At 48.8% G+C, this 22,127-nt stretch overlaps 1 protein-coding gene across 1 annotated transcript in view; it reads left to right on the forward strand.

Annotated features, from left to right (window-relative positions):
• GMPS (guanine monophosphate synthase) overlaps window positions 1-21,694 on the forward strand; it is a 77,474-nt gene extending 55,780 nt beyond the window's left edge. Inside the window, exons 8-16 of the mRNA XM_056807588.1 lie at window positions 2,486-2,637; window positions 3,907-4,080; window positions 7,506-7,611; window positions 8,355-8,470; window positions 9,008-9,133; window positions 11,272-11,387; window positions 14,709-14,839; window positions 16,493-16,665; window positions 16,864-21,694. Coding sequence (XP_056663566.1) covers window positions 2,486-2,637; window positions 3,907-4,080; window positions 7,506-7,611; window positions 8,355-8,470; window positions 9,008-9,133; window positions 11,272-11,387; window positions 14,709-14,839; window positions 16,493-16,665; window positions 16,864-16,965 — 1,196 coding nt within the window. The 3' untranslated portion in view covers window positions 16,966-21,694. The remainder of the gene's footprint in view (window positions 1-2,485; window positions 2,638-3,906; window positions 4,081-7,505; window positions 7,612-8,354; window positions 8,471-9,007; window positions 9,134-11,271; window positions 11,388-14,708; window positions 14,840-16,492; window positions 16,666-16,863) is intronic.
• Window positions 21,695-22,127: the final 433 nt, after the last annotated feature.

Genomic DNA, 22,127 nt, shown 5'->3' on the forward strand with positions numbered 1-22,127 from the left:
GTTTAGAGTTTGTATGCAGGAATTTACTGGTGCTTCCATTAGACTGTGAGCTCTTTGAAGATGGGCTGCCTTAAGCCTCTTGTCATATCTCCAGGGTCTCTGAGCACTGGGCCTGGCACATGGGAGGCCCATCATCAAGGCTGACTGATGGGAAGATTGTAGAATCTTGAATTCTATTTCTTAGCATTTTTAACAAAACCTTGGTAGAGGAGAATACTGCAATGATGCTCTCTGATAGGAATAATAGTGACTATATCAGTGACTCAAGAATCCTTATGAGGGCAATACATTTATATTGGTCAGTTCTAATTTAACAGCAGCACATCTTTCTCCTTCCTTATCCTCATCTTTTGTAAATTTTAATTTCCCTTATGTTCTTTTCCCTCTTCTTAACTTTCTGGTGCCATATTAGGAAAGGAGAACCCAAGTTTCAGGGTCCTTTGAAAATTCAAAAAGGTTCTAGATGGTGGGCAGATGGGTAGTTGTGCTTTCTGCCTGTGTTTAGAGGTAGGTTGCCAGCTTGTAGGACCTGGGTGGACAGGCTCTTGACTTTTCTCATGGCTGCCATTTTTTTTTAAACCCTTACCTTCTGTCTTGGAATCAATAACTGTGTATTGTTTCCAAGGCAGAAGAGCAGTAAGGGTTAGGCAATGGGGATTAAGTGACTTGTCCAGCTGGGAAGTGTCTGAGGCCAAATTTGAACCCAGGACTTCCTGCCTCTAGGCCTGACTCTCAGTGCCCTGAGCTACCCAGATGCCCCCTCATTTTGAATTCAAGACAGTCATTAATGACAAGCTGTTTGCTCTTGAGACAGTTGGGGATGAGCACAGTTGCCTCAGTGTGATGAAACTGGGTCTGGGAGACCAGCATTCCTCGCCATTTAGTCTTGGACACTTTAAATTAAGGTCCAGTTGTGTGCCAGTTATGACAGTAGGTCTTAAAAATGCATATGCCTGAAATGCAAGTTGTCCTGCACTCACTCTAGGGTCTTGGCATTCTCTCCTGGGTGACATGAACCAAGAGAAATAATGGGAGAAGAGCACCTCCTTGTCAGGGTAGTTGTGAGGGTGAGGAGCAGAGGAGATGATGTCCCCTCAGCAGCTTTCAAACCTTGAGATGCTATAGGGAAGATGGTAAAATGGAGAAAGCATTTGTTCTGCCTCAGTTTGTGCTTATTCAGTACAAAGCATGCTTCCAAATGCTGGGGTATGAAGAGAGAAGCAAGACAGCCCCCGCGTTCTAGGAGCTCCCATTCAAAGTGGGGAGATAACCCTTGGGAAAGGCTTCAGCCGCAGGGCCGATGGCCAAGGCCCATGGTCCTTGGGGCAACACTATCATTTGAGGGGATGAGCAAGTGGGAGTCAGTGAATCCAGGAAGAAGTTCATTTTGAGTGAGAGGTTTCGTCCATCCAAAGACATGGGAATGGGAGGTAGAAGTTCATGTGTGTGTGGAGTGGCAAGAAGCCCGCCTGGCTGAACTGCCACGTCTAGGAAGGAGAATAATTTATAACAAGATTGGATCGTAGGCTGGGGCCAGCTGCAGCTTTGGGATTGCTCCTGCCACCATCTTTGTACCTTCTCTGGGCTTAATGTCTAGTGCCCAACAGAACAGAGTGGCCACCTAGTGACTGCATCTCTTGACAGTTCTCGACTGGTCTCCACACAGCCAGGTGGTCCTTTACTCTGGAAGTGGAGTCTCCTTACGTGGCCAGTGCCACCCTTCCCCCCTCAGAGGATCCCACTGCTTCCTCAGACAAGAGGCCATTTGCCACGAGCTCTTTCTTCACTACTATTAATAGGCAGGACCAAGAAATAGTTGTCAATAGAACAATTAAATATGTAGTAACAAGAATAGCTGGCAATTCTCTGGTACTGTTTGCCAGATGCTGTGCTAAGTGCTTCAGTTACTATCTCATTTGACTCTCACAACCACCTTGGGAGCTGCTAGATCTATCCTCATTTTACAGATGAGGAAACTGAGCCAAACAGGGATTAAGTAACTTGTCCATTGTCACATATCTAGGAAGTATCTGATACTGGATTTGAATTCAAGGCTTCCTTACTCCAGCCTCAGCACTCATAGAATAATCAAGAGTCAGTTCATGAAAACAGTATTTCAGGTATAAAGGGATAACCCAGGAGTCCATGGATTGATTCATAGTGTTCTCTGGGCTCTCCACTGCTTGATCTCTTTGGAGCCCTGATCATAGCTGCAGTTCTGCTGGTTGCCACAGGGACTGGATTCTAGATAGAAAGGAGAGATGGAGGAGAGGTGGGGAATACCTTGGAATCCTTTCAGAAATTGTCACTGCCCCTTGTTCTTGAGAGCATATTTGACATGATTCATTAATTACTTTAAATGAATACTAGAAGTTCTGGAAAATGTGAATGACCCCAAGAGTTGGGAGGATGATTTAGTTCTTTTAAAAACTGGCTTTGGGGTATCTATTTCATATAATAAAAAAATGGTATTTTTATTACACAGTGGTAAATGCTGCTCATTCTTTCTACAATGGTACAACAACTTTACCAATATCTGATGAGGACAGGACTCCCCGAAAAAGGATCAGCAAGACATTAAACATGACCACAAGTCCAGAGGAAAAAAGAAAAATTATTGGTGACACCTTTGTTAAGGTACTTTTCTTGATATGCCTAAAAATGACCATTTGACGTGGATCTTCATCCTTGGTCATTTCTGTTGTGATTCTCCCCGACACTGGGGTAAAGATGCTTCTTGAAAGTTTGACTGGCCCATTGGAGGCTACTTGGTGTTTGTCACACACCCAGAAAGAGGCAGCTGCAGCCTGAGGCTGGGAAGAAACTTGTAAGAAACAGCCACAGCAGCAGCTGTTGTCTGGAAGGGAGGTGTCTGCCCTCTGTCAGAGGGGGACTCTTATGTAAGCACTGTGTCATTGCCGAGCTCCTAGCCACTTTCCTAATCTCTATGTGTATTTAGTGCCCAGTCAAGTTTGTTTAAAGGGCATTATCAGACTTTTCTGACACAGTTCTGAAAATAGAGGTTTGCTTGATTTTTCTTCAGGTAAATTGATGAGGAACCCCCTAAACTTCCACACCTGCTTACTGAATTTAATATTAGCTCATATTTGTGGTAATTGGAATAATCAAAGAAAAAATGATTGCATTCAAAGTCAGTCTTGGGGTGCTTAAGCTTCATTTGCTTCATGACAGGTGGTGTTGGAAATTCATGACATGGGTGGTTGAGTTTCCCTCTGTCTCTGAAAGGGAAGACAAGCAACAGTATCCCCAAGGCCTGCTAGCTCTGCTGTACAGTGGATTGTCCTGCCTGTTTCACTAGTGGGCTCGGATGCCATCAGTTTCATTGTGTGTGTGATTTTTTGCTTGAATGGGAATAAGAAGAACACTTGTTGAGTTCAGAGAGCTGCCTCTGGGAACAAGAGAGAAAGAGCGAGGGAGGGAAGGAGAGTGACTAGAAGAGATAGAGGGATGGAGGGAGAGAAAGAGAGTGAAAAAGGCATGGATAGAGAGAGGGGCAGAGAAAGAATGTGAGTGTGAGTCAGTCAGCCATCAGTCAGGATGACAGTATGGCTGTCAGTGTCCTTTTCAGTATTTTCCCTTCCTTGGCAGCTTATGTTTGATGCCTATGGGTGCTGGAGCCAGCCTGCCTCTTGTCTTCCTCTCCTGCCTGAGGGGCAGCAGGCTGTGCTGGGGAAGGGGGACCAGAAAGAGGCATTTTGCTCACTGAAGCACTTGTCTACCTTCTTAGTTCTCTGGAGTTCAGTTTCCTGGTGTGACCTGGAAAGCACAAGTGATTGGGGAATTGCATAGGGAAGAAGGTCATTGTTTAGGCCTGTTTTATGGCAGTTGTCACCAGTGGGCAGTCTGCTGTCCTTTGCTCAAGCCTTGTGTCCATCCTGTTCACAGATCGCCAATGAAGTGATTGGAGAAATGAACCTGAGGCCAGAGGAGGTCTTCCTTGCCCAGGGCACACTCAGGCCTGATCTGATTGAAAGCGCATCCCTTGTTGCCAGCGGCAAAGCGGAAGTCATCAAGACTCACCACAACGACACAGAACTCATCCGGAAGCTGAGGGAGGAGGTAGGCAGACAGACCAGGCAGTCTGACCTGGAGGCCATGAGGGAGTGGGGGGTGTTACACATAGATGAAGTATTGGGCGGGTCAGTGCACTTGTGTCCCCTGCCCTGGGAAACGCTATGTCTGCTTGTGGGGGCAGGTGACGGCAGGACCTGCTCTACAAGGCAGACGACTTGGTACTTAGGGTAGTATGTGGGGGCCTGAAGACATTCTGACCTCCCTGCGCCTCAGCTTTCTAGGGGATTAGACCCAGGTGATCTCTGAAACCCCTTTCAGTTCTAACATTATATGATCCTATCATTGCCTATTTTAGACATTTGGTAATGAAAAAAACTACTTGGGGTATAAAAAAAGTTTTAAAAAGTTAATTTTATTTTAAATTCCAAATTCTTTCCTCTTCACATCTATTAAGAAAGCAAGAAAAATAAAACCTTTATCAATATGTGTAATAAAACAAAGCAAATTCCCGTATTTTAAAAAGGTTTCAATCAGCACTCGTGAGTCCATTAATCCTTTCTATCTGGGTATTGTAGTGAGGAAATTAGGATACCTTGCTTGTACCCTCAGAGATCTCTTTATCAAATATCTTATTTTAATCAATATCCTAATTTTCTTTCTACAGTATAGGTAACATGTTTTATCATGAATTGTTTGTCATTATGCTTGGCCAGTTTGGTGATCAAAGTTCTTCAGTCTTTCAAAGCTGTTTTTCTTTACAATATTTTATTTTGTATAAATTGTTCTGGTTCTGTTCACTTTATTTCATCAGTTCATACAAGTCTTCTCAGATTTTTCTGAGAACATCCCTCTTCATCCTTTCTTAGAGTACAGTAGTATTCCATTGTATTCATATATAATAATTTATTCAGCCATTTCTCAATTGATAGTTACCCTCTAATTTTCTAAATCTTTGCTATCACAAAAAGAGCTGCCGTAAATATTTTTGGACATATATGTACAATTTTTGTATAGATATGGGTCTTTTTCCACATTCTTTGATCTTTTGTGGGTCAACCTGCTAGTGTTATCACCCGATCAAAGGATATGCACAGTTTAATAACTTTTGGGCCTATTTCCAAATTGCTTTTTTGAATGATTGGGCCAATCCACAGCTCCACCAAAAATACATTAGTGTACCTATATTCCCATAGTCCCTCCAGCATTCCTACTTTGTCATGTCAGCTTTGTCAATCTAATGGGTAGGAGGTAGTATCTTGGAAGTGTTTTAGTTTTAATTTTTCTAATTTTTAGTGATATCTTAGATTTCTTACTCTGAAAACTGCCTATTCATATCTTTTGACCATTTATCAGTTGAAGAATGACTCTTACTCTATAAATTTGACTCCATTCCCTACATGTCTTAGAAATGAGACCTTTATCAGGAGTACTTTTTGCAAAGATTCCTTTCCCTAATGTCCTGGTTCTGAGTGTTGAGATCATCCTGTCTCCTTAGATCTGGCAGGGGATTTCTTCCATACACATCTAATTTATTTATTATTCTTTTTTAAATTATATTTTTTCCAAGCAGCCAAAATTTGCCTTCTCACTAATTGAGTATAAAAGAAAAACACAATTCCCATTACAAATACATATAATCAAGCAAAAGGAATTTCTATTTTGGTATTTTCGAAATAATATGTGTCATTCTGTGCTCTCTGTCCTTCACCGCTTCTCAGGATGTGGGTAGCATTGATTCATCAGTAATCCTTTAGAATCATTGTTGATCATTATGCTAATCAGTTTATAATTTAATTGTCTCAAAGCTATATTGCTAGCATTATCTTAGTTCTCCTTGCTTCATTCTGCATCAGTTCATACAAATTATCCCAGGTTTCTGCTCTAGGCTTTTATTTTAACTCCTCTGTTTTAAGAGTATTTCATGTAAATAACATTGTATTCTAATCCACTGTTTTTTCCTTACTTTTTATAGATGAGTTCATACCATTCACATTGATTGTCAAAGATTATTAATTGTGTATGTGTTCTTCCCTCCTCTGACCAGTTCAGCGAAGATTGAGATTCAGCTTTCCCTCACTCTCTTTGTATAGACTTTTATTTGTCTCTCCTCCCTCCGCTCCTGTAAGATGATGTTCCTCATTCTTTCTCCCCTTACTAATGGATTTCTCTTTCCTGCCTTTTCCATTTTCCTTTTATGGTCATCAGACATAACAGAATTACTCAGACCCTCTTCTGTCTTGATTTCTAATAGACTCCTGATGATGATAAAAAAGTGATAAAGTTCTATGATATGTATTATATCCCTTTATAAGAAGACAGTTTATCCTTGTTTTGTCATTTAAATGCGATTGGTTACTTATGTTTATAGTTTTATACTTCTCTGACTCCTATGTTTATATGTTGATATTTTTGTCAACTCTGGTCTTTCTATCAGGAATGCTTATAATTCCTCTTTTTTTATTCCAGTTGTTTTTTTTTCCCATAAGATTATATTCAGTTTTGTTGGATAAATTGTTCTCAATTGTAAGCCTAGATCTTTTGCCTTTTGGAATATCTCATTCCAAACTCACTGACTGAAAAATGATATGTTACTGACAATGACTTCTAATACTTGAATTCTTTCTTTCTGGGTAGGCTCAGTATTTTTTGTTTGACTCAGGAACTCAAGAGTGTTTCTAGGAATTTTCAGTTTCAGCTTTGCCCTCTGATTCTAAGAGATCTAGGTGGTTCTCTTACCATTTTGTTGAAATATGTCTACCCTCTTATTTTTGGCCCCCTTGCCTCACTCTTGGACTACTGCTTTAACTTGCTTGGTGGGTCAGCTTCTGTCTGAAATCTCCCCAAAGTGATTTTCCTAAAGCAAAGTTTGGCTATTATCCCATTACTCAGTAACCTCCAGTGACTTCCTCTTGCCTCTAGGATCAAATATAAAATCCTGTTTGGGAGAAATGGGGATAATAATGGCCCCCCCAGCCCACTGGCTTGTGAAGATCAAGTGAAGTCATGTATGTAATGTATTTAGTACAGTATAAAGTTCCATGGGATGATGAGTCCAAAGTCCTAATGACTCTTACGGTTTCCCCTGGACTCTACACTGCTGGTCTTTGACAGGAAGGCATTGGTGTGGCTTGTCTTCCCTCTGGAGGGCCAGCATGTATCAGTTATCTCCCTGTCCCCTCGCACCTTGAATATTGCTGTGCCTAGGGAAGAAGCTTCAGATGGATCAGATTTTTAATGGAATACCTATTAAGCACAAACTGGGTAGGTATTGCAAGACATTAGTTCTTTAAAAAACAAAAGGTTTTGACCTTTTTCTGAAAAGCCGACCCTCTGCTCAGCCCGAGGCCATCTTTTTATTCCTCATCTTACTTTTCCAACTGCAGTTTTGGAGTTGGGCACACCAGGTACCTTGTACATCCTAAAGCCTTAGTAGGTTTGTGTTATATTGAACAACTATGTTTTCTTTTTAGGGAAAAGTAATAGAACCTCTGAAAGACTTCCATAAAGATGAAGTAAGAATTTTAGGCAGAGAACTTGGGCTCCCTGAAGAACTGGTCTCTAGGCATCCTTTCCCAGGTAAACAATGTATTTGGATTTGGCATAAGCTGTCATGAGATGTTTGTGTCCCATGATGGTCACATATCCATTGACCCAACACGTCAGGGCAAGCCAGGGGCAGAGATGGAGCGTCAGGGCCCCTGGGTTTGTGTCCTTTTCCAGAGGCCGGCTGGGCCCCAATTCACATACAGCTCGAGGAAATGGAACTGTCCTGTAGCCGCAAGCTAGGAGAAAGTAAGGGATTCTCTTACTGTAAGGCAGAGCTTGAAGGCTTAGTTTTGTGGGGATAGACTTCATGGCTTTAAATGTAGGTTCCCAACTGTCAAGGAGGATGCCTTTTTTTTTTTCATGATTTTGCAATGTCTTCAGTATTCTCTAAAGTATCATCATTTGACTTGAAAAAGCTGAGTCCAGATTTGGGCACAAATAGGGTATTGCCATGTTTTCGTTAGCTATAATTGGTTTGGCTAGAAAGCATCCTGGGTGCTGGGTCCAGTGGCCAAATAAAAGTGTTTAGATGCACAAGGGAGCATTCTTTCCCCTCAATTCTGTCTTTGGCTACTCATAAGCAGCAAGTTAACAAGTGTACCTTTAGAAGAATTTTTAAAATCCAGAGATTTTTAATTCATCCCCTTTTATTTACTATCATTTTTGAGTGGGCTGTTGAGAAAGCTGGAGTATAAGCAGGTACTTGGATATTGATCTTGGGTGATATTGATGCTGATTGAATATTGAAATTGTAACTTTACCCTGATCTTTAGGTCCAGGACTGGCAATAAGAGTAATATGTGCTGAAGAGCCTTATGTATGTAAAGACTTTCCTGAAACCAACAACATTTTGAAAATAGTTGCTGACTTTTCTGCCAGTGTTAAGAAGGTAAGAACATTTGTATCCTATCTATGTGTTAGGAGTTTTAAAGGAAGAAACTAGTGATCCTAATAGCCAGCACAATTCTTGGCTTGACCTTTTTTTAATTTGATAATAACTTATCAGTTTAGATACCATTGGTTTAGAATTTGTAATCACTTCAAGTGTTCTGAGATACCCGTTTTTTACTCTGATCGAAAAAAGGGTTTGCTTTGGTAAATAGCATTGTATCCAATTATGACAGCCTGTGTGGAGGTAGTTGGAGTGCATTAACTCTTGGAGATCATGCGTGATTCTCCATCAGGAGTGGGACTGACCATTCACCATTTTGTTCCTTATTGGGTGAGGGGAATGTTAACTCCCCATTTTTGCCTTTGTATCCCCAAAGGGTGGGAGTGTCAAATGCTTATTGATGATTGAATTACAACTGGGAAGTGATTGGCCGTTAGATCTTTGGGGTCCTGTCAGGCACACTTTAAACCATCCAGCTCAGGACAAAGAAGATGTGGTCTGATGACAAATGGTATCTTTCTCCCTTGGGCTCAGCCCCACACGCTGTTACAGAGAGTCAAAGCTTGTACGACAGAGGAGGACCAGGAGAAGCTCATGCAGATCACCAGCCTGCACTCTCTGAACGCCTTCCTGCTGCCAATTAAGACTGTCGGTGTGCAGGTGAGTGCCCTGCAGCATGCCCTCGCTCACACATGGCATTGCCCAAGGTTGGGCTTTCTGAGCGTCTGGCCGGTGTGAGGAGAACAGGGAGAAGTGCATAAGCTGGGAAAGTAGAAGCTCCATGCTTGGGGTGGCAGGAGGGAGTGCAGGAGTCATCCTCCAAGAGCACAGGAAGAAAGTTCTTTGTCTTGGACTCATACCTAAGGTTCAGGGCTTGTGGGAGGAGCTTGTTCCCATCTAGCCTGGACATATTTTGAACCCAGATGAATGGGGTGCTGGGCATCTTTGAAAATGGATCTGTTAGCTCAGTCAGGAAGGCCTGATCCCTGAGTCCTTACTTGGCAGCAGGGAGGAGATGTCTTTTAGCCAAAAAATTCAGCCTGCCGTGTTTACATCACATGAGAGTCTGAGACTAAAAATGGACACCACATCAACACCATTTCTATCCTAAATGGGTTAACTTGTATGGAGGAGGTTTTAAAAATAGTTTTTCCCCCAGAAAATGAGTGAAGCCTGCCGATTAGTGTAGAAGGATGATTCTTCACTCAATTACCTTTTAATTAATTTAGGAGTATTTGAGGTATTAAAAAAGCAAGTCTTGGAGTGTGCTAATTGCATTAGTTTAGGTTGAGAACACGGACTATGCCTTTGCTTTATTAGAAGGCTGCACTAGTTTCCCTGCAGGCTGCTCAAGGCTTGCCAAAGAAGAGCTGCTCCTTTGCCTTTCTTCTTCCCCTCCCTGGAGAGGAGCTCATCAGAGCAGGACCTTGGATGGAAGGCTGTGATTGACTTGGACAGCTTCTCCACCCTGAGGTGTCCTTCCTGAATGGCAGAGGGCTGGGGAGGACAGTCCTTTGTGCCTTGGAGCTCCATTTATAGCCACAAACTGAGTTCAGCTCTTAACCAGAGGCTTGGGCATTTTGAGGGACACGAACCTGAAAGGAAGGTTTATAGACTCCCCTGGCCTAGGGGGCGAATTAGAGGAGTGGATAGGACGTTTATTGTGTCCTGGGAGGGGAAGGCTGGGAATGCCTGTTAGTGGGGAGAAAAGGAGAGCTTTTTTTCTGCAGGATTCAGGGAGAGAATCTCCTAGTCTCCTGGGCCTGGACATCCGAAATGGAGTAATTTGAACAAAGGAGTTGTTGGGATTTGAGAAGAGGGAGCTGCTAGTGAGGAAAGATCTCTTTCTAGACTTGGAGGCAGCCAAAACCCACTGCTCTGAAAAGGGATTGTAATATCCTTGTAGGATGTGACTGTAGGGAGAGGCTTTGCCTTTTGAGGTCGAAGTCCAGGAGATATACAAACCCTGGAAGGGAAAGATGAAAGAACCAATGAAGAATTTAAATTGGCGCTAGAAATGGGGCTTCCAGTCCTGGAAATAGAGCTGTTGTTTTTGTATTTCTTTGAAAATCTGTCAACACTTCACAAATAACAGTTTTTGTCCCCCCCCCCCTCCCAAAATACTTTTGATAATAGTCAGAAACTGAAGGCAGCTGTTCCTCCTTATTACAAAAAGAGAAATAAATGGTCTAGGACAATTGTTTGCAAAAGTTGAATCAGAAGCAGATGGATCTCCAGGTTTTTATATACCCCAGGCCAGTGGCGAACCTTTTAGAACTTTTTAGGGACCCTGTGCCAGGCCCTCCTTGCCCAAGACTGCATACAGTGCCTCACCCACCCCTATGTTGGTGGGAGGGGTGCAGCTGGGCTTCCAGCTAGCAAAACCAGGGGCCTCTGTGTGCCATCTTTGGCTCGTGCCATAGGTTCGCCATCACAGCCCTAGGCATATTCCTTAAAAGATTTTTTTTTTAACCTTTATCTTCCATCTTCAAATTAATATTGTTTATTAATTCCAAGGCAGAAGAGTGGTAAGGACTGGGCAAGGGGGGAAGTGACTTGCCCAGGGTCACCCAGCGAGGAAATGTCTGAGACTAGATTGGAACCCAGGACCTAGTGTCTTTAGGCCTGGCTCTCTTTCCATTGAGTCATCCAGCTGGCCCTTCTATTTGTTTTGATGATTATTTTCCAAATACATTTTAATCTGGTTGGAGGGCATGGTGGGGGGGCTGCATGCTTGGGGCTTGCTGCTCCCCAGCCAGACCCCTCAGGTAACCGTCTGCCCTACTGTGTTTTTCCAGGGGGACTGCCGCTCCTACAGCTATGTCTGTGGCATCTCCAGCAAGGAGGACCCGGACTGGGAATCCCTGATGTTTCTCGCGAGGCTGATCCCACGCATGTGTCACAACATCAACAGGTACAGCTGTGTCTGGCTGTTCTGGAGTGCGAGGGGACTGAGGCCTTGTTCCTTAGCATTTTGTCGAAGAATGTCTTGTTAAAGGGGAAAATAGGGAAGAAATATTTGGGAGGGGGGGACCTAGAATGTGGGACTTGGAGATCCTTTTGCTGTCCCTCTATTAGGTGTGCCTAATGCTGAAAGGGAGAAAACTGGGGCCTTGGAGAGTTCCCCGGCCCCTGTCGTTCCACCTCAATGACCATGGGGGGATGGATTTCATCTGCATTTTATTCATTTCTCAAACCTCTGCTTCCTCCTCCTGCCTTCTCACCTTCTACTTTATTGTCCTCTCGAGAAGCTCCTGCCAGGGCGCCCCTTTATTTGGACTTTTGTTAGGATTAAAATTTAGGGGTCAAGCTGTGGAAGGTAAAAATTCGTTTCTCTCTAGAAGTATTATATTTTTAGAGGTTTATTTAAGATTGAGAAAATACAAGTAAGAAAGCACGTGTCTAGGTGGGCCAAGAGGCCCATTCAGTCTCACCTACATCATGATAGACCCCTCTGCTTGCAAGCGGAAACAGGAAAAGAGAGCCCCAGCCATAGGTGGAGACTCTTTAAATAATAATCTGCTCTCAAGTGAGAATTCAGTGAGGTTACAAAGCTTCCTGGGAACGAGAACAAGGTCTTCTGGGGATTGGAGTCCAGGGTTCAAGTCTCCATTTTTAAACTTTGGCTGTGTCCGCTCTAAGCTCTCTCCATCCCTGGACTCCTCGCCTGCTGCCAAGGCACAGAATGCTGACTTCCCCAAGTCCCATGTGCCTTTGGCGTCCTCCTCTCTGTTTCCCTCCCGCTTGGCCTTTTGGCACACTCTCTGCCCTTGGCTGTTCTCCTCTCTGACTTTTTGTCAGGAAAAGCCTCCACCAGGAAGGAGGAAAAGAGAGAGAGTTGTTCAGTCTGGACTGCCCCGAGAGGAGAGAACCAGTGGCAGGGCCAGGCGGCCGGCCATGGCCAGCGGACCAGATAGTTGGGGAAGGCTCTGGGCAGGCGGAGAGCAAACTGTCCCAAGTGGGCGTCGGACCGATCACTGGCCTTGGAGAGAGCAGGCGCCCTTTGTAAAGGGCTGCAGATGGTTAGAGGTGGGGAAATCAGGGCGCTGAGCACGATGGCTTCTTCTGGGAGGAGGGGAAAGGTTGGGGAGCTGGGGCATGTTGGACAGTGAGAGGGACGCAGCTGGGAGCTCGAGCAGGATGCAGGGACGTTGGGAGCTCCGCTGGCTGAAGAAGCTTAGAGGAGACGGGGGACAGGAGGACATGGGGAGACACAGGATATTGGAGAGAGGAGACGGGACATGGGGAGACGCAGGAGATATTGGGGGAGAGAGGAGACAGGGGACATGGGGGACATGGAAGAGGCAAGGGACACGGAGCAGGGCCTCCTCTTTATGAGAGTCTGAGATTGGAGGAGTGGGGCAGGGAGGGGAGGGTGAAGAGTTTCAGGAAGGGAGGCCCTGGCAAACATTCTCTGTGAATGGGGGAAGTGAAGCTCTGAGGAGAGACGAAGGCTGCCTGGCTCCTGTGGGCACGGGGCAGGGCTCTGGGAAGGGTTCTGTTGTGTGGGACCAGCCGGCGGAGTGGAGACAGTGCAGATATGAGGGTTCGTCCTTTTTCTGGTCAGATGCTTTCTATTTTTTGAGCTGATGCTGGAGATGTGTCATAAATGCATTAGCTGTGCGATCCTAGACAAGCGGTTTACCTTTGCTTGGCCTCAGTTTCCTCCTCTGAAATGGGGGTAAGAGGGACCTAGGACCTCAGCAGGCTCTTGCCTTGGTAAAGTGGTCTGCAAAGTGACTGCGCTGACAGTGTCAGACTAGGGAAGCATGTCCACGCAGAGGCACAGTGGATGGAGAGCCAGGCCTAGAGGCAGGAGGTCCTGGGTTCTAATCTGACCTCAGACTCTTCCTAGCCAGTCCTGTAGGTCCACTGCCCAGCCCACACTGCTGTTCTAGTTAACACTTAGGCTGCCAGCAGCTTTATCACTTGAGGACACAGTGGGAGGAGTAAGTCAGACTTTGTCCATCAATCAGCAACTTTTACACCCACTTCAGCAGCCCTACCTGACACTAAGCAAGAGAGCCACAAGTCACTCACTGGGCAGGGCTGAGCCAATCGAAAGACTGTCTTGGGCTTGGGCAAAGTGGGGGAGGGACAGGAAGTGACCGGGAGAAAGTCCTGAACTTCCTGTGGAGGGCCTTTGACCTGCTGGCTCTGGGTCTGCTTCCTGGAGGACTTGGCCTTGCCTGGGGAGCGGCTGGCCTTCCTTTCCCAGCAGCCCTGCGGGTTGAGCCTCCCTCGGAGAGGGGCTGACAAGGCTTGTTAAATCCATCTCTTTAGCTGCTTTCTCCATTCTCGCTCCTTCTACCTCTTTGTCAATCAAGCTGCTAAAAGTCATTTTGGACTTACGTTAGAATGTCTTGAAATTGGTGAGCACAGCATTCCTGTAGAATTCTCCTATTAGCATCAAAACCAGGCAGAGGGTGGCTGAGCCGCCATGATGGAGGGAGGCTCAGCACTGCGAGGGTTCCGTCAGCCTCCTCGCTCCCGCCAGAAGAGCCCGAACGGCCCGGTCTGGCCTTCGAAGCCCTCTTCTCCCCTCCCGCACTCGCACTCTCGCCCCTGTTTCTCGGGGTGCCTGTGGCATCCGCGTCTGCCTGTGGCACTCCTCTGCCTCGCACAGAATGGCGTCTGAGACAGAAGGGAAGCTTCAGAAAGGCTTGGATCTGGCCCCTGCAGCACCCCGTTTGCCTCAGCTTCCTCATCTGGAAAATGAGCTGGAGAAGGGACTGGCAAAGTCCCCCCAGGGGGTCCCAAGGAATCAGGCCTGAAGGATGACGGCACTGGGGCTCCCCACATCCCAACCCGGGTGTCTGTCCAGTCTTTTGTCTAACTGGGATGCTCCACCTCTGGAGAGAGCCGGTCTCTGGTGCGAGCCGGCCTCCTTGGGGCAGAGGCTCTGACCCTGGCACGCTGACCTGATGGTGGAGGGGTCCGGCTTTGTGACTCCTTCCCCTGGCATGGGGCCTTCAGTGGCCCCTGGGCCTGCAGCTCTCTGGCATCCTTGCTGGCGCCGCCCAGCTCTCTTGGGCTCGGCCTTCTCCCTGTGTTGCTGACACCCCTCGAAGGGCCCGTGTCCTGGGGAGCCCCGTGGGGCGGGGTGGTGACCACCGCATGTTTGGGGGGGTCTCACATTCATGGGGGGGGGGTCTGGCTGAGCTTCCCTGGGCCTTCCTGTACTAAAAGAGGGTTCTCTCTGCCCCCCACCCTGCCCCGCCCCCTCATCCTCCAGGGTCGTCTATGTCTTTGGGCCCCCCGTCAAGGAGCCCCCCACGGATGTCACGCCCACCTTCCTGACTACCGGAGTGCTGAGCACGCTGCGGCAGGCTGACTTCGAGGCTCACAGCATCCTCAGGGAGTCTGGTAAGGTTCCGTCCAGCCTGGGAGGGCAGGACCTGGGAAGTGTGTCTGTGGGGAGCTGCTCTTAGATTTTTAGAGCCCCTGAAGGCTTTATGCAAGAACCAGGGGAGGGCACAGACTCCTTCCTGGGTTCAAACCCTGCCTCAGCTGCTCCCTCGCTGGGTGCCCGTGGGCCAGGCTCTTCACCCTCTAAAGTGGGTTGGAGAAGGAAATAGCAAAGCCTGCAGCGTCCTTGCCAAAAACAGAGCAAACAAAAAACCCAGACGGGGTCCTGGTGAGTCAGACACCACTGAGCATCACTGGCCACAGGTGGTGGGGGGTGGGGACCCAGAGCTCAGAAGACCCCCGAGGTGTGCGGAGGGCGCAGTTCTTCCCCGTGGATGTGGCGGGCTCGGGGTGTCTCCTCTCCCTGGCCCTGCTGCTGAGCCTGTCTGTCTCCCTGTGAGGCCCTCGCTGGGCTCCTGGCCATGAAGTTGGGTTCCGTTTGAGGGTGTTGCTGCTTCCCCCCCCCCCCCCCCCCCAATTCAGGTGCAGAAGTGTCCTGTGGAAGTGGAGAGGTGGGAAACACCCCCAGCTTATCTTTCAATCTCCTCCAGGGAGATGAGGCTCCTTCTCTGCTGAGGGAGCTGTCTGGAGCACGAGGGCGTGGCAGAGCCGCCCCTTAGAGCCTCCCCAGCCTCTGCCGGCCCCCCTTTCTTTCCTTCTCTGTCCTCCAGGAGGAGCCCCGGGGCCCTCCCTGGCCCCGCCCCATGCCGCTCCCACGGTTCGGTTTTAGGAGAATGCCAGGGCTTTAGTTTGTCTTTTTGGTATCTGCAAATGTGGCATCTGCTGCAGCCTGTGCATGTGGGCTGGGAGCACACCTGGCTCCCCACGGATTGCTTCCTGGCCTGGCAGGCAGGCCTGAGAGTCCCCCCAGGACCCTCCGGGCCAACCAGCATTTTCTGCCAGACCCTCACCGCCGTCTCTGCCCACGTGGCTTGGCTGAGTCGCAGAAGCCTGGGCCGCCCGTCTCTGGTAGATTTGAGTGCCTGCGGCGGGCAGTGCCACCCGCCTGCTCTTCCCAGCTCTCCCTTGCTTCACCTCTGTGCCCAGCATCCAGCTCTGAAGGGGTCTGGCCTCCCCCTCAGCTTCCTGATGACCACCTCAGCCTGCTGGGCAGTCGGCTGAGGCACCTGCACACCCGGCCGGCCGGTCTCTGCTCCTGACCCTCCCTCTGCCTGGCCCGCCTGCCTCGGGCGCTCTCTAGGCCACCTGGGCTTATCCCTCGCTTACTGCACCCACATTTATTCTGGACAGACGCACGTCCGGCACTGTCTTGGGGGGTGGGGTGGGGGCGGGCTCCTCCGGGGCGCAGAGGCTCCCACCGGCCACCTCGTAGCTCTTTCTCTGGGACGCTCTTGGCATTGCCTTTCGCCAACCCAAGTTTGGTATTTTGCCGGGCCTCTCCTCCTGTCTTGGAATCGACGCTGGGGCTGGACCCAAGGTGGAAGAGCGTCCCAGGCCCGATTTGAACCCAGGACCTCCCGTCCGCCCCCTAGCCGCTCCCTAACTAGAGCTGTTCAGGCCATGGGAAATGTGTCCGTTTTTAGCAAGGGGGGCTCGCGGGGCCTCGTCCGTCCTTCACGGGCGGAGGGTGACGCGCTGCCTCCTCCACAGGCTACGCCGGGAAGATCAGCCAGATGCCCGTGATCCTGACCCCGCTGCATTTTGACCGGGACCCCCTTCAGAAGCAGCCGTCCTGCCAGCGGTCGGTGGTCATCCGGACCTTCATCACGAGCGACTTCATGACGGGAATCGCGGCGACCCCCGGCAATGAGATTCCCGTGGAGGTAACGTGGCTGGGGGCGGCCACAGGATTCTTTGGGGGTCCTGGGGCAGAATCGCGCCCAGGCTCGTCCCGAGGCGGGGAGCTGGGGCCCGGGGTCCGGCCAGGGCCGGTCAGTGAGGGGGCTCCGGGAAGGAGGCAACCCCTCAGGAGAGGGCCCCGGCGAGGCGACGTCACCGCTCTGCCCTCTGTCTCCCCGCAGGCCGTGCTGAAGATGGTCACCGAGATCAAGAAGATCCCGGGCATCTCTCGGGTCATGTACGACTTGACGTCGAAGCCCCCCGGCACGACGGAGTGGGAGTAAGCGGCTTCCTTGGGACCTGAGCGCTGTGTGCCTGCCACTTCCGCGACCAGAGACATTCCCAGGCCGACACACAGCCTCTCCCGGAGCGTCGGCCGCCTGGGGGAGCCGCGGGTGGCCACGGCGGGCTGAGGATCGTACGGGTAACCCGCCGGGCGCCGCGGCCCGCGCTCAGACACACTCATCCGACTCTTGCCTTTGTGTTCACGCATTCGTTCTGTTCCGTGTCTTACTGTTGCCGTCACTGAGCTGCCTCTCTGTCCTCTAAAGGGCCCACACGGGGCCCGTCCGGAGCGTCTGGGACCGACTGACTGATCCTTCGATCCAGGCCGGGGGCGCCGCCCCGCCGTGTTCCCTTCTCCGGCCACTCGCCCATCCAGCCGGCTCGCGCATGGGAGGATTGGGGAGCGGCGGGGGCAGGGGGTCCTGACTCCGGTTGTGGCGGCGTTTCCAGCCTCTGGGCCCTGTCTTCTCCCTCACAGCTTGCCCTTGTCTCCGTTCCACAGGCCAGCATCGGGCCTCTCACTTTTTAATGCTCACTTTTCCCCCTAAGAATAAAAGGAGAAAGCAGTTTGTCTCCCGCTTTCTTGTCTCTGAGTCAGGGATGCGGACAGTGAAGGAGCGAGGCGGGGCCGTGTTCCTGGGCCGGGTCTCCCTCTCTGCGTAGGGCGGAGGCACCAGCCCAGACGGGCCCTCCAGCGTGTCCCCCGATGCAGACTGGGGGAAGCCTAGGCAAGGGTCGCCTGACCTCGGGGAGAGCGGCTTCATGGGGGGTTCTCGGGCTGAGGCCCGCTGACTGCCGGCGGATGATGGAGGACGCCGGACCTGCCCCGTGTACACTTCTCGACAACCCAACGACCTAAAGCTAGGCAAGAGAAATTCGTTAGGACTTCCCTGAATAATGCTAGTGGCCGCCTTGGGGCTCTCGGCGGCGCCCTTTGCTCTACCAAAATACAGCCCAATGGTTTCGCAGGGCCCCGACCAACGGGGTCACAGGCTGAGTTGCCACGTCTTCGATGGCCCAATCGTCGTCCCCAGATGATCGCCACAACTAAAGATGGCGAGGTGTCGCCCAAAGAAGAAACGAAGAATGCTGGAGACGTCGGGGGGCTCCGCTCTTTTCCTCCCCCTCCCCCTCCCCAGTGTCAGCCCTTTTCATTGGTCTCTTCAAGGGAAAGCTGCAGCCTAACCACCAAGAGGACCCCTGAAGGAACCTAGGCTTGATCTTTGGCTTGGCTATGGAGATGGGCCTCATTCCCATCCCTTCGGTCATGGCGAGGGCCACCGTGTCCTTCCACTGGACGTGTAGAGAAGGGATGTTGGCAATGGGAAAGGCTGATGGACTGACATTTCAAGATGGCGAGGGGGCCCCGGGGCAGGAGTGCTCGCTGGCTCTCGAGTCCGAGCATCTCTGTTGGAGGCCTGGCTTGGCTGCGGGATCGTGGGCAGCTCCTCCCTCCGGGCCAAACGTTTGTGAAGCCCATTTTAGCCCTTCCGTTTGATCGCAGTATTGCTTTTAATTTGGTGAAATGAGAAATGGTTGGAGGCCACACAAAAGCTCAGGAGAATCTCCCCATCCCGTCTAGCTCCAACGCCGTACCGTAGGAGAAGCCCTGCCGGTGCTGGGCCCACCTCCAAAGAGTTAGCCCCGAGGCCTGGGGCTCCCTGACGCTGGGTTTATAGGCCCTTGTTCGGAGCGCTGAAAGAAAACGAGCCCAGAGTCCCATCCCTTTGTTTTACAGATGACCAAACAGACCTGGGCTCTGCTTCCTGGGCCTTCTGTCTCCTTCCCTGACCACCGTTGCTCTGCCCTCTTCAGGGTAAGACTTGAATGTTGTCAAGGGTCTGGGGAGTCTCTCTGTTCCCTCAAGCCCCAAGAACTCGGTCCCAAAGCTCTTACCCAGACGCCCCCCGTCATCCGACCCAGGCAGAGTGTGTATGTGGATGCCTTTAGAGACTAGAGGACGCAACGGTAAAGTGTGCTTTTTGTGAGGCGCTTTATTTACATTGACTAAGTCCATTGTTACAGTTTCATAATGGAAAATGGAAAAAAAAATGTGACCAACTGCTTTTGAACAGATTTGTGATAAATAAATATTTTGCCAAATGGAATAGTGTAGTAGATCGTGTCGAATTGTGGAAATACTCTGTATTTGTTGGTTGCGCGCTGTTCATCTGTCCCGTGTTGTTCAGGCAATAATGTTGACATCACAGTAACCTGGCTAAAATAATGTGAAACGACCCTCATCTTTCTCTCGCTGCCTTTTCTCCTCGGTTTCCTGGAATCGGCGCCAGAACCGTTTCTACGTGAGACGTTCGTCCTCTTCCATGAGCTTTGGTGTCTGTGCTCAGGTGGGAGAAAGAAAGCAAAAGCAGGTGCTTGAGCCTGAAAACCCAGGAATCGCGTCATCCCATGGCAGTCCGAGATTCGCTTCAGTTCATCCATCGTGTGCATATGTTCTCTCATCAGATCCTTAAAATGCCCCCACGAGGTAGCCAGCGCCATTGGGCAGCTGGTGGTGGGACTGGGATTGCTCCTTGTCCTGCCCAGGACGATGTTGGCCTTTTCTCCAGAATGTGAATATTGGACCCCAAGTCGGGTGGTTTTTATCCCCATCCATCACCAGCGAAGGACGTCGACTCTTCCTTTCGTTTTTCTTTGACTCCATGAACAAGAAGCCTTCAGATACATATGCAAACCCGCCCTGACCTCTTGCCCATGCCTTTTGCTATTGGGCCAGATTTGGTTTCACAGAAGCATCTCGAAGACGTCTTTGTCTTCATTAATTCGATTTCAAGGTGGCTGTCTTCATGGTTGGTGGTGGTGACCCACCAGAAAGAAGGGTTTTGATGGCGATTCCTCGCTGCCCTGGTCATTACCCAAGTCGATAACGCCATCCGGAAAAGAGCATCATCCGTCCCGGCGGCCACACTCCTCTGGTACGTTTCCTTGAGGCCAAAGGCCCGGTGCCTTCAACTACCCGAGAAGTTTGGGTGTTTGGCCAGAACTGTCCTGGGTGCGGCGTTCGGCTTCACGGGAGTGCTCAGTGCCGAGCAGATATTTGTCCAGTCACCCAACACTTGAAAAAAGGAATTTCTCCCCAGATATCTTGGATCCCTTCATAGGTAGAACTTCTTTCGTCACTCTTCCAGATTTCCCCCCTCAATTCTCGGCCAATTTTGCAAAAAGCCATATTTCCTCTCAGTTGTGTCCCTCCGCTTATGGCAGCTTACTGGTAGGCTCTTGGTTCTGTTGGTTATGTAGCCGATTAGAGGAGAAGCAACTCGGAACCACCATTCCCCGTTTGCTTCATTTTATCGGAAGGATGAATCCGATATTCCCACCTGCCGTGTTCGTGCTTCAATCATGCGGGATTGTGTTAGAAGTGTGTGGAGTAAGTGCCGTGAGAACGATGCCTTTGTGTGATGAGATCCATGATCCTGTGCTGATCCAGGAAGCGCCCCTTCTGGGGCTCCTGGCCCAATTATGCTACAAATAGTCGTATTGGTTTTCAGTAGGAAAAATGTCGAATGGATGTTGAATTTAAAGTGAGTAAGAATTAGAACATGGCAGGATACATGCCTCCCCTGGGTTCTTCGAGGAACCTCTTAGGCTCGACTGTGTCATCAGAGCCCCAGAATGGAAGGCTTTCTATGGTGCTGACCGTTTATTTTTAAACTGGGGACAAACCCCACGTGCCAGGAATTGTTTAGATGCGTGGCTCCCAGAGGGGTACAAACAGGCCTCTGGGATGCTTGATGGTCCTTGGGAAAGACGTGGAATTTTGCCACCACCAATAGCCAGAAGCGATTAGATAAACAGGAGAAGACTTAGGGGGGAGATCGGGGAGAAATTCACTTGAAAAAACCGCAGCGAACACAGTGAGCTTCCTCTTATTGTCAGCTCCCTCTAATGATAAGGAATGAGGGAGAGGCTTAACGCTTCACCACCAAAGGAGGAAAATGTTCTTTAAACTGCTTAATTTCCACGTTGCTTTTAAAGGCCAGTCTTGGAAAGCACTTGATTCATTTGCTTAAGCCTTCTTTCCCCTCTTGAGGCATTACTCAGAAAGCAGCAGAGGGGATCCCAGCAGGAGAGAATGGGTTTTCCCATTAGATTGTAGGGGCGGCGTGATGGCCATCTATAGACACTCTTGGCCACGTGCACGGAATGTGTGTATCCATTCACTCACGTGCCGAGTTGTCCCGATTCCTGTAGAGGTCTGTAGCACGCTCGCGCTTTCTAGAAAGATCTCTGCTAGAGAAGGCCGGCCATCCTTTCTTCTGCTGGGTGTAGAAGCTTCGAGATCTCACGTACAGAACTGTTGCTCTATTTAAAGATCCCCTTGGGGCACGTATGGGAAATCGGCGTGTACTGTACGTCTGGGGAAATGCTGGCCAGCTTTTTAAACCTTTAGTATCCCAGCCCGCCTTGAATGTGTTTCATGGAGTTGACAGTCTCGTTCTTTTTTTGTGCAGAGAGGAAGCCAATGCGTTTACCTGTTCATTTTAAAAGGAATTTAGCTGAAAGTCTACTATAAAGGAGCATAGCTGCCTTGGACACTATGCTCATTTCAAGTCTTCAGTCAAGTCATTTGTCCGCATTATTTAAAACAAATTTGTACTGGGCTTATTCTCATTTTAAAAAATCCTGCTTGTGAAACAATATAAAGTACTGTGAGCCTTAATTTTTATCCACAAATAAAAAAGAAATTAAATTATGTTAACAGAACGAATAATTGTGTGCTTTGTTATTTGTATCATGGACTAGAAAACCAGATCTCAGAATCATTATAGAAAAAAAAATCAAAGTTTTTTTAAAAATTCAAATTAAAAAAATCTGCCTGCATTTGTCAGCTTTAACAAACTTGGGATTTATTTTAATAACCTACTTATTAATATCATTTGGTTCTACAGTTCTGTTAATATTTGAAACTTTTTAATAATTAGCATTTATAGAGTTATTTAGGTTTGTAAAACACTTTACTAACTTTTCTTTAAACACCTGGGAGTGGGGTTTGCTTAATTGCTGTTATTATCCCCAATCTTACAGATAAGAAGCCCGAGGCAAACTTAAGTGTCCAAGACCATATTCAAAGTCCAACCCTCTATTCCTAGTGCCGCAGGAATGTACAACCAGGGAAACCATCTATATCATCTAAAGT

Source organism: Monodelphis domestica, chromosome 8, assembly GCF_027887165.1.
Source record: "Monodelphis domestica isolate mMonDom1 chromosome 8, mMonDom1.pri, whole genome shotgun sequence".
Lineage (NCBI taxonomy): Eukaryota > Metazoa > Chordata > Mammalia > Didelphimorphia > Didelphidae > Monodelphis > Monodelphis domestica.